The sequence below is a fragment of the Ursus americanus genome, chromosome 6 (assembly GCF_024610735.1).
Source record: "Ursus americanus isolate L20-20 chromosome 6, mUrsAme1.1.p, whole genome shotgun sequence".
Lineage (NCBI taxonomy): Eukaryota > Metazoa > Chordata > Mammalia > Carnivora > Ursidae > Ursus > Ursus americanus.
This window is the reverse complement of record NC_142132.1, coordinates 54,559,152-54,571,908: the sequence shown is the minus strand read 5'-3', so window position 1 is coordinate 54,571,908 and position 12,757 is coordinate 54,559,152. Positions and strand designations below refer to the sequence as shown.

General features: G+C 40.3%; 1 protein-coding gene across 1 annotated transcript in view; it reads right to left on the bottom strand.

Annotated features, from left to right (window-relative positions):
- PPA1 (inorganic pyrophosphatase 1) overlaps positions 1-12,757 on the bottom strand; it is a 35,692-nt gene that overhangs the window by 7,628 nt on the left and 15,307 nt on the right. Inside the window, exons 3-8 of the mRNA XM_045783431.2 lie at positions 11,527-11,580; positions 10,520-10,639; positions 8,304-8,390; positions 6,951-7,077; positions 1,180-1,307; positions 787-872 (exon numbers count right to left, since the gene is read on the bottom strand). Coding sequence (XP_045639387.1) covers positions 787-872; positions 1,180-1,307; positions 6,951-7,077; positions 8,304-8,390; positions 10,520-10,639; positions 11,527-11,580 — 602 coding nt within the window. The remainder of the gene's footprint in view (positions 1-786; positions 873-1,179; positions 1,308-6,950; positions 7,078-8,303; positions 8,391-10,519; positions 10,640-11,526; positions 11,581-12,757) is intronic.

Sequence of the window (12,757 nt, the reverse complement as noted above, 5' to 3'; positions counted from 1 at the left end):
GGAAGTAAATGATCCTGAGCATGGTCAGGCAAGACAGACTTGGAGGTGAGTCCTAACTCTGAGACACTTACCGTGGGGTGACTTCGTTAAGTTTAACTTCCCTGCATCTCTCTCTCTTTTTTTAAAAAGATTTATTTATTTATTTTAGAAAGAGAGAGTGTGTACACAAGCAGGGGGAGGGGCAGAAGGAGAGGGAGAGAATCTCAAGCCGGCTCCGACTCCCTGCTGAGTGCAGAGCCTGGTGCGGGGCTTGATCTCACCACCCCCAGATCGTGACCTGGGCAGAAATCCAGAGTTGGTCGTTTAACCGACTGAGCCACCCAGGCAACCCTCCTGCATCTCTGTTACATGCCTGGCAAATATTTAACTGCTCAATAAATATTAACTATTATTTTTAGCAGTAATAAATTTTGTGTGCATGGTAGATACGGGTTTAGCTGCAATGCATCTTCTGTATTTATATCAGAGAAAAACTTGCACTCAAAATTATTTTACTCACTATATTCTGAGCACCCCGATGTTAGGAAGTCTTTCCAGTGACCCTCACAAAGTTCTGGTCTCACTGTCTCCTTTATAGTTTTAGTTTGTACTTGTTCAGAGAGTATCTTATGAGTACTTTTCAGTTGCTTATATAACTACCTTCCCACTCCCTTTAGCACTGACTGACAAAACCACTTCTCTCTTTTCTAAGGGAATGTAATGATACAGTGTGCTTACGTCATTAAAACCTTTGGAGCAAGCTGGTTTGCTTTTGTGTTAAACATGCAGAGAAGAGTTACTGCTTACCAACTGATTCCCTTCCCATCAGTTTTCTTCGTCACTAATGCTCTCCAATGGTCATGAGTGCTTTTAATAATATCAATTGCAAAATCCTAGAATTTGAAGAGATATGCATTACAATGACAGATAAGTGGTCTTTCCTTAGTATCAACATTTTCCCAAAGACTGATAACTTTCTTTTCTGAATTCACTTCCTTGGGTCAAAAACAGAAGAGAACATTGAAATGAATAAATCAGTATCAAGGCTGTCTCACTTATGTCTTTAAACATTTGTTTTATGACTGTATAGTCTTTAAGTGATAACAATAGAGTTAAATCAAAAAACAAACAAAAACAATATAGTTAAATTAGTCTTTGTAACAAACAGGCTTAAAGCTACACTCCTAAATGACGCATTACCTTATCTTTAAATTCTGCATTGAAAGCAAACTGGTTCTCTGGTTTTCCATCAGGAACCTTGTACCTTCTAAACCAGTCCACAGTAGCTTCCAGGTAGCCAGGTTTCAGCCGCTTGACATCATTAATATCTAAGAAAAGAATAAGCAGATTGTAAGATGCATATGTAATTCATGCAAAAAATCTCAAGTAGTACTTTCAGAGAGCTATGGGATAGACATCAAAAAAGTAAAAGATAACAGAGCTAACCACCTTGCTGAAAAGAGAGCAAATACACATGAAACGGAAATCATATATAACTTTAAGTATTAAGGCAACAATCAATACAATAATAATTTCTATTAGAGGAGAGGAGGGAGAAATGACTGGGGGCTACATAATTAAAGAACTAGTTTGGCAAGGTTAGGTAACTTCTGTGAGAAGGGCAGGAGATACTAAAAAAGACAGCCTGGGGCTATATTCAGAAGTACACACCCCAACTCCCAGACGGATTAAATCCATCCATGGGTGACATATTAAATGAGACTAGACTTCTGGCTCTGCAGGACAGGCATTCTATATGACAGTGCTCTAGTTCGGACAACAGCAAAGTGTCCTGTTTAAAAAACTTTTCAGGACACCTGGGTGGTTCAGTCAGCTAAATGTCTGCCCCCCCCCCTTTTTTTAAAGATTTTTTTATTTAACAGAGGGAGAGAGCACAAGCAGGGGGAGTGGCAGGTAGAGAGAGAGGGAGAAGCAGGCTCCCTGTTAAGCAGAGAGCCCAATGTGGGGCTCAAACCCCGGACCCTGGGATCATGACCTGAGCTGAGGGCAGACACCCAACCGACTGAGCCACCCAGGTGCCCCGAGTGTCTGACTCTTGATTTCAGCTCAGATCAGGTTCTCAGGGTAATGTGACCCAGCGCCCCCCCCCCCCAGGGCTCTGCGTTCTGCACGGAGTCTGCTTAAGATTCTCTCTCTCCCTCTGCCCCTCCCCTCACTTGCACTGGCTGTCATGTGCCCTCTCTCAAAATAAATACATACATAAAGTCTTTCTTTAAAATTTGTTTAAAAAATAAAAATTTTAAAAACTTTTCAAGGTTTCTGTATAGCCATCAACAATGCCTAGCCTCAATGTCCTCAAGGTCAACTTTAAATGACCAAACTGCTGTTCAATGCAAGCAAACAGAAGAAACAAGTGCTAAAAAAAAAAAAAAATCAAGAAAAGTATTATTGGAAGGAGAAGTACATTCAACAACATAAGCACATTTAAATTTTATAAAATAACTTTCCTCAAGTCCAATCTATATACTGTGTAGTATAATCTGTATTTCATAAAATAATGTTGCTTGAGTTCAATGTATAATCTGTGTAGATAATGAATATCATGCATTGTTATCGTACCACCAAAGTATAGAAAGTTTACAAAGTGAACCGGGAAATGTATAAACACTGATAAATTTCAAGGAACTTACAAATAACACAAAACGTGTCACCTGATGCTGAAATGTGAAAATCCAGAAATCTGAAATGCAAGCGTGGGCATTTTCCAACACCAATAACCAACTCTCCAGGTCTCCAGGTACAACAGCAACTGGGTGTCCAATTCAATCCAACTCTGACAACATGTACGTGGAGCCAGCATCAGTTCCCACAAGTGAAAGGGCTCGGTCCCACAAGACTGACCCCACTTCAGACACCAATGGCCTCAAGAACTCACACAACTCCCTCCTCAGGTTTAATTTGCTAGAACGACTCCCAGAACTCAGGAAAACCTTTTTTTATGTTTAGTGGCTTATTATAAAGGATACAACTCAGAACAGCCAAACGGAAGACGCACAGGGCAGGTGTGGGGGGAGGGAGGGTGCGGAGCTTCCCGGCACTCTCAGGGTGGGTGTGGCATCTTCTCAGCACCCCCCCCATGTTCACCAACCCAGAAGTGCTCCAATGTCATCATTCCAGAGTTTGAGAGATCTCAATCTCCAGTCTCCCCTCTGGGTCCCAGAGGCCAGTGGGTGGGGCTGAAAATTCCTACCCTCTAATCACTTTGTCTTTGGTGACCAGCCCCAGTCTGAGGCCAGCTAGCAGCCCTACCCAAGTCACCCCATTAGCATAAACTCAGGTTTGAAGAAAAGGGCTCATGATGAATAACAAAAAAATACACTGGAAACACTCAGGAAATTCCAGGAAGTTTTTCGCCAGGAACCAGAGATAAAGATCGAATATATTTTTGCATTATACCACAGCCTGGAAAACTACAGGAGCTCATCCCCGCTCTGACTGTGAACCCGACCTTGAAAGGTATGCTGGATCCAGACTGGGGACCCTCAACACCAGACCCAGAACCCAGTCAGCTTTCGTTGCTCATCTTGCACGCTGTGTGCACAAAGACAAAGCCAGGGGTCTGCGAGACTGCAGAGTGGTCTGCCTCCTAACACACATCGAGATCCTACCAAAGACAGCACACATTCTGTGCTGTTCCCTCTTGGGTTTGACTTTCCTCATCAGCCAGCCAGTACTGGTGTTGTAGCGTACATGGAACCCCAAGGCTCACGTTCACCGCTTCCCATAAAGTGACAAGGCAATCTGGCTATCGCGGGCCCCACAATGAAAAAGAGGATTAATGCGTCCAACCTGGTTGCTTTAGTGGGTAAGCAGTCCTCTTCCATGGCTCTGTGTGGATCTCTCCAAAAGTTGTGGCTAGTCTAGAGTTCTCTCCATCTAGAAACCTCAGTAACGAATGGCAGATAGACACTGTCTTGGGCTGTCATTGTGGGGAAGCTGCATACTACTTGCACCATGGGGCCAGCCACCCAGAGAAAGTTTTCAGGGTTCTAATACCCTCTACTGCAGGGAAATGATACCCTAGCAAAATGCCGCTGACATAATGACAGGTGTGTCTTCCCTAGCTGCGGCCAGAGCATGCCACTTAGTGCCTGTGCTCCTGTGTACGCAGCACATGTGAAAATGGACACACTGATAACGAGAATCACTGTCAAAGAGTAAATAAATGGAATGAATGCATTCTCACTGTACAAAATTTTAACAATACAGAACTATCTGAAACAAAAGTCAGTCTCTCTTTATCATTCTCTCTTTCTGACTCTGACTCTTCTTCTGCTATCACATCTCCTTCTGACTACAGCTGAGAAAAGTTCTCTGCTTTCAAGGACTCATGGGATTAAATGGGGCCCATCTGGATAATCCAGGATACTCACCCCATCTCAAGGACCTAACCTTAATCACATCCGAAAGTCCATCTGCCACGTAAAGTAACCTATTTAGAGTTTCTGGGGATTAGGAGGTAGACAACTTTGGAAGGGCTGCGGCATTATTCTGCTACTATAAAATTCTACAGGTTTTGACAAATGCATAGTATCATATATCCACCATTACAGTGTCACCATTTGTGGTGAGAAGACTGTCCCCAGAGATGTCCACATCCTAATTCTCAGAACCTATGAATATGTCATGTTAACATGGGAAGAGGGAATGAAGATTGCAGGTGGAATTAAGGTTGCTAATCAGCTGATCTTGAAACTGGAAGATAATCCTGGTTATCTGGCTGGGCCTACTCTTAACAGTCTTTATGTGGAAGAGGAAAGCGGAGAGTCAGGGACCAAGACGTGATAAAGACTTGCCTTGCAACTGCTGGCTTTTAAGAGGGGACATGAATCAAGGAATGTGGGCAGCCTTTAGAAGCTAGAAAATGCAAGGAAAAATATTTTTCCTTAGAGCCTCCAGAAGGAACACAATTCTGCAGACACTCTGATTTTAGTCCAGTAAGACCCATTTCAGACAGGCAAGAGAAGACCAATTCAATAACTAAAATGGATTCGATCATTTACTAGAGTCAAGATTAATATAAAAACAGTCATGATAACAAGAAAGACAGTTACAAGGCATAAACATTTTTCAAAAAGGTCTCAGACAATCAAATTATAGCACTAACCCACACATTTATGGCCAATTGATTCTCAGTAAGAATGCTAACACAATTCAATGGGGGAAGGAAGAGTCTTTTCAACAAATGGTGCTGGGACAACAGATGTCCATATCCAAAAGAATGATGCTGGTCTCCCACTTCATACCGTATACAAAAATTAACATAAAACCGATCAAGGGCCTAAATGTGAGAGCTAAATTTATAAAACTCTTAAAAAGAAACATAAGTGTAAACATTTGTGACCTTGGACCACAGGTAATGGTTTCTTAGATATGACACCAAAAGTATAAGAAACATTCATAAGAAAAATTCATAAATTAGACTACACAAAAATGGAAAGCTTGAGTGCTTTCATTAAGAAAATTAAAGGACAATCTACAAAATGGAAGGAAATACAGGTAAATCATATATCTCATGAAGGTCTAGTACCCAAAATACAGAAAGAACTCTTACAACCCAACAATAAAACCTACGACTGGAATGGCTACAATGAAAAAAAAGGTAACAAGTGGGCAAGTAAGTAGAGAAATTGGAACACTAATGGCTGGTGGCAGGACTGTAAAATGGTGCAGCTGCTTTGGAAAATAGTTTGGCCATTCCTGAAAAGGTTAAACATGAAAGTCCCCACATGACTCAGCAACGCCACTCCTCGGTATCTGTATCCGAGAGGATTAAAAACATATGCCCACATAAAAACTTGCTCAGGAATGTTCGTAGCAGCATTATTTCTAATAGCCCAAAACAACCCAAATGTCTATCAACAGATGAATGAATAAACAAAATGTGGCCCAGATCCATGCAATGGACAGAATTCAGCCATGGAAGGACGGGGTGCTGATACATGCTGCAACATGGATGCACCTAGCAGGCATGAGGCTAAGTGAAAGAAGCCAGACCCAAAAAGCCGCATGTATATGACATTCCACGTGTATGAAACACCAGGATAGGGATATCCACGGAGACAGACAGTACATTAGTGGTTGCCAGGGCCTGAGAAGAGCAGGGAGTAGGGAGGGACCGCTTAGAGGCAGAGTTTTCCTTTGGAGTGATGAAATGTCCTGAAATTAGACGGTGGTGATGGTCACGCAACCTTGTGAATGTACTAAATGCCACCAAACTATACACTTTAAAACTGTTAAAATGGTGAATTTTGTGTTAAGTGAATTATACCACCAAGAAAAGGGGGGGGGGGAGAAGTACTGATACGTGTTATGATGTAAATGAGCCTTGAAAACATGACGTTACGTGAAAGAAGCCAGACAGACACATTATCATACGATCTCACTTGTGCGAAATGTTCGGAACAGGCAAGTCCATAAAGACACACAATAGATTCGTGGTTGCCAGGGACAGCGGGAAATGGGAACGGGGAGTGACTGCTAATGGATATGGGGCTTCCTCTCAGGGTGGGGAACCTGGTCTAGAATTAGATAGCGGAGCCAGCTGCACAACGGAGTGAATATACGAGGAATCATAGAATTGTACACTTTAAAACAGCAAATTTTATGGTATGCAGATTATATCTCAATAAAAAATATTTTTAAATAAATAAATAGAGCAAGTAAATGCTAATATGTATGGAAGGAAAAGAGAAAATAGTAAACACGAGCTACCAGTTTTTTTCTTTCCTGGATTGAAGGAGAAAGTTTAGTTAATTACTAAGTTAATTACTGAGAAGTTCCCTATGTGAAGTAACAATGCTTTGTCAAATGTTTTGCTTCTACATTCTTTAACAGTTTGAGGGCATGGGCTTATTCCTTATTGCTTACTGAAGGCAATTCTGTCATTATAAGTTAAGTTTGGTGGTGCATAAGATTTACACAGACTTCAGATCTTCAGATTTCCTTACCATTGTAATTGGCTGCATCGGGATCATCCACATTAATGGCAATGACTTTCCAGTCGGTTTCCCCTTCATCGATCATAGCCAGTATGCCCAGAACTTTCACCCTAATTATTTCACCTCTTGCACATACCTGAGAGTCAATAACCACAGTTAGGACAAAACTACAGAATGAACCTTTGGAAAAGTTTTACTTGGTGGATAAGAGGAAATACAGAAGACGTCAAGTTTCTGCAAACTTACCTTAAGATTGTTCCTTTAACCAATTTTTAAAAAGCTAAACAAGCAAATCCCTGTCAGTCCTATCAAAATTGAAAATAGGCACCCTTATTACTTATAGGCCCTAAGAAAAGCAGTAGCATGGTCAGGATAATTCATATTTTTTGAACTGTCACTGGTTGTGCCAAAGAATAAATCCTCCATAATGTTTCAAATTCATACTTAAATGTGTTTTCTTGAAATAAGTCGGTCAGAGAAGACAAATACCATATGATCTCACTCATGTGGAATTCAAAAAGAAAACAGATGAACATATGGGAAGGGGGGAAAGAAAAAAAGGAGAGAGGGAAACAAACCATTAGAGACTTTTAGCGATAGAGAACAAACTGAAGGTTGCTGGAGGGAGGTGGGTGGGAGGGATGGGTGAGATGGGTGATGGGTATTAAGGAGGGCACTTGTTATGATGACCACCAGGTGTTGTATATAAGTGATGAATCACTGACTTCTACTCCCAAAACCAATATTGCACTATATGTTAACTAACTAGAATTTAAATAATAAATAAATAAATGTGCTTTCTTTGCTTTTTATTTTATAGAAATGACTGAAATAGGCAAATCATACAATATGACTTAACTTTATGAGTTAAAAACATGAATGACAGCTTTGTTTTCAGTTAACTATTTCCCTGACCTGAGAAAGATCATAAAGAAATATAACTATAGTCATAATCTTAGAGCAGCCCTACTTGATAAAGAAATTCTGACCATGATAAAGAAATTCCAGCTCATGAGGTTATCTTGCATGGGCCAGCTCACTGACCAGTCCCGAATCATTAGGCAGGGTTTGCCCTTCACTGAGATGAAATTTGCCTCTGGGTACACTTCACCTCCTGACTCGTCATCTGCCTTCCGAAGACTTCTCCCGCATGTACGTACAGTCACGCACTTTTCTAGACTAGGTTTCAATGCACAAATTATAACATACAAATGCTCAGATGAACTAGACACTTTTAATTTATCAAAGAGACATCATTATTTCACTAATATAGTTTATTCACAACATTTTTTAAAGGATGAACTTTGTGTACCTCATGACTATCATCTTGACACTACAGAAAAATATTTCAGATTCCATTACCTTACTTCCAATTTCACACACATCAATGGGGTCATTGTCACCACAACAGCCAGTGTGTTTGTCATTGTGTCCTGGGTCTTCCCAAGTCTAAAAGATAATAAATAATAAGGCTGCGAGTATATCACTCCTACACATGCTACTGACAAAGTGGATCGCGTTTGACATTAAAAAGTCACATCCCGGGGTGCCTGGGTGGCTCAGGCGTTAAGCGTCTGCCTTCGGCTCAGGGCGTGATCCCGGAGTCCTGGGATCGAGCCCCACATCAGGCTCCTCCACTGAGAGCCTGCTTCTTCCTCTCCACTCCCCCTGCTTATGTTCCCTCTCTAGCTGGCTGTCTGTCTCTCTGTCAAATAAATAAATAAAGTCTTGAAAAAAAAAAAAAGTCACATCCCATGAGTCTTTCTGTGAAAATATGAATCTTCAGCTATTTTCTTCTCATTTTTAAGAAATTCTTTATTCACATCTAAGAATCTTCACTAGACACAATAATTGTAATTAAATGCTAGGGCTCTATTATGCTAAATACGCTATGCTACATACGCTAAACTGACTTTAAGCTTTAAAACAGAGAATGATCTTTTTTCTTTTTTAAGTTTATTTATTTATTTATATTTAGTAATCTCTACACCCAACATGGGGGCTCAAACTTCCGACCCTGAGATCAAGAGTCATATGTGCTACTAACTGAGCCAGCCCGGCGCCCAGTATGATCCTGTATAAGACAAGAACGAACCACCTAACAGCAGAGACAACATGCAGCCACAAACACAAAACCAAATATTCACCTAAAAAATACATTAGAAGTAAAGTGTGCTTGATGGACTCTTCATGCTCACTATTTTCTACTAACCAGATTTTCCTTAGAATAAATTTCCAGAACAGAAGTTAGTAGACAACAGTACTAAAGCGGAAATGAGATGTTCTGGTGGCAAGAGTGTCATCACTGACCAGGAGCCAAGACCGAAAAGTTCAATCAGGATTTTCTGGAGCTTCCTTCCAATTGCTGCCTTTCTTTCCTGAGCCTTGTAGGGCATCCCACAAAGGGACAGTGGGCCTGTGCTCGATGGCAGCTTGAAAAGGTTGCTATTGTTCTAGTTCTTTGCTCCCGCAACTGAGAACTTACCTCTCAGATTTGTTTGCCTGCTCCGCTGGAGTAAAGGCAAAACCAGAAAAGTGAAGGGGCCTAAAGGAAGACTAGATCCAACAAAGCCAAATCCAACCTCCAGAACAAGACTCTCAGCAGTGTTCTCCCAAACAGATACTATTTTGAGGCTAACTACTAACTCAACTGACTGGGAAGTGGAGTGCCGTAACTAAGGCGGACAACGACTCTGGATTAGCTAGCAAGCTAGGAGTGTGAGCTACGTGCTGGTACCGCACGGACTGTTTCACAGTAGGGTCCACTTAACAGACGTAACGGTTCAGAAAAACAAACCATTTATCAACAGGAAAAAAGCAAGACTGAATATTTCATGTAAAAATCAGAAGTACCACAGGCATTAGCCTGCTAAACCCGAATTAAATAGCCACATTTACTCATGACAGACACGATTCTAGTGACTCCTCATTTGAATATTAAGTAAGAACCTGGTATACACACTGGCATGGAGTGGGGATAAACTGGTCAACAGTGCGGATATCCTCCCTCCTCAAAGTGTTGGCTCGTTAGGAAAACAGAACCCCATTTACTACTTTACCACAAAAAGATTGGCACTAAGAAGAAATGAGGACTCTCGACATAAAATCTTACATGTGTTAGGTTCAACAGCCGTAAGGGCGAAGTGCTAGTAATATCTTGGGGAGACAGGTCCCGGGAAGGCAGAAAGGCAAGTTAGGTGAGCTAGCGAATGGCAGACTTGGGATGTGGTGCCAAAAATCAGTGCTTTCAACCACTAGGCTAGGCAGGCTCTCGTAAGAGGTGTGCCACTCATTCTGCAAAAAAACTATGTGAACGGTTTATAACCAGTCCATACAGAAAAATAAAGATGTCAGAAAAGAACCAACTTTCAGATGTGAATTTAAACATTGTAAATATTCATCTTTCAGTTTATCTTGAAAATAAGTTGTTCAAGGAAGTATTAAAATAATTACTCTTATGTTGTTAAAATCTACTAGAGCAAAAACTTTCTGCACGTTTAAATCTTTTTCACTAACGGCAGTAGGTTAATTGTTTATAAGCTAAAAAGTACATTTTGAGAAATCACACAGAGACATACCTGGGGGATGGCCCCATAGTTCCAGATGTACCCTTTATAAGGGAACAAATTTGCAACGTAACGGAGTTTTCCTTTTTTCACATCTTGTTTAATTGGGTTTAAAGGGTCCTTTGTAGCTATCTGAAATAAAACATTTCAAATCATTGCATATTTGGATATAAAATACTATTCAAATAAGAATTTGAGGAAATGAATTATGGAATGCACATCCCCTAATTCCACCTTAATGACTTACTTTACCTCTATCATTTTTATGATTTGATATAAAAGTTTTTCCATAATCAGCCTTTATTTTTTTATTAATATTTTTTTTCATAATCAGCCTTTAAATAGAAAACTTATTTGAGATATATAGAAGGGAAAAAACACAAACCAAAAAAAACATTTACTTAAGTGAAAACTAAAATTACCTGGAATAAATCCTAATATTTGATAAATGTCTTAAGGTTTTTAGTAAAAGGGCACAATAAATACTATCCAACTTAATCTTTCCTTTAAAACATTCAAAATTATTCAAATATTTGAGTATATAATATATGCAAAATGTGGGTACTCTCAAAAAGCTTAATTAAGTGGTATAAAATGTGTAATATATCCTCAACAAAAAGCCAAGCCTATCAGGTATCATCAGAAAGAAATTAATAAAATGCCAACAGAAATTTCAATAAAATCACAGGTGTCTGGGCTAACTAAAGAAAGCCTGCTGACTTTGTGGAAGAGTCAATGATGGACTTGAGAAGACAGGAGGAAAAGGTAGTCCTAGGCCTCCAGAATGCCAGAATCAAAGGTGTGGGGAAGGAAAGTCTGCTGCATATTTGCAAACAGTAAATGGTTGAGTTGGAGTCCAAGTGGGAGATTGGCAGGCCACAGGAGATCCAACTGGAAAATGGACTGGGACTAGCAAGAAGAAAACCTTCGACTTCAGTCGTTGAATCCTTGAGCAAATCAGTGTGGCTAGGTCACAATTAATATCCTAAGTCTGATTATCAACGCAACGGGAAACGTACCTCCATTTTTGCATTAGACCAGCGCGGCACTTCAACTACCATGTGGAACACATTCTGAAAAAAAAAAAAAAAAAAAACACAGAATGTAGATGGTCACAGGAGCTAATTCGTTCTCTTACCTCGGCAAGCGTGCCCTAGTTCTTCCAAAGTTAAATTGTTCATTACATTGGACCTTTGAAGTCAATGGACTTTCAATAAAATTCATCAAAAAATCAGATCGACTAATGAATGAAGAGATAAAGCAAATATGCAAAATAACTGTAGACTCAAGGTGGTGCGTGTGTGCTCGTCCGTGGTGTAATTCTTTCAACTTTTTTGTATGTTTCAGTAAAAGTAATTGGTTTTTCATAATAAAATGTTGGGAGGTGGGTAACAATGTCCCTATAAAGAAAGGAAACCATTTTTAAACATAGCAGAACTTCTCCTATCTCTGAGGAAGGCCATCTTCAAAGCCATCATCTCCAAAGGCTACTCACTTCCTTCGGTGACACTGCAATTGCTCACGATGTTTCTGGAAACTCTGACTTCAGAGGCAATTTGTAAGACAAACCCCAAGTCCATTTAATTACTTTGTCAGACTTTAGTTTTAGCCTCATATAAAATCAAACAGCTTGATTACCCACATTATTCTTCCAATTTGGCTGTTTTTAAAAAATCAAGTACTCAGGAAGACCAGAAGTTTGATACTGAAGAGCACGTAAGTTCCAAAAATATTTTAACCCATGGCAGTTCTACTGTAATTAGTTTACAGCCTTAAACCAAGCTCGAAATGGTCAGAAAATTATTTTCACCAAGGAATAAAACTTTAAATGCAGTTTTTCAGTTTATAGCCTCTGCAAAAGGCATACATGAAGCCAAATCTGCAATTATTCTTTCATAAAATGTATATTTTTAAAAGTGGATTTCAAATGAAAATAACTTAGGGGCGCCTGGGTGGCACAGCGGTTAAGCGTCTGCCTTAGGCTCAGGGCGGGATCCCGGCGTTCTGGGATCGAGCCCCACATCAGGCTCCTCCGCTATGAGCCTGCTTCTTCCTCTCCCACTCCCCCTGCTTGTGTTCCCTCTCTCGCTGGCTGTCTCTATCTCTGTCAAATAAATAAATAAAACCTTTAAAAAAAAAAATCACTTAGTTACACACTTCTTAGGACTACTTCTCTGCTACGTTGCATCACAAAACAGGGACTGAGGGGCGCCTGGGTGGCTCAGTTGATTAAGCGTCTGCCTTTGGCTC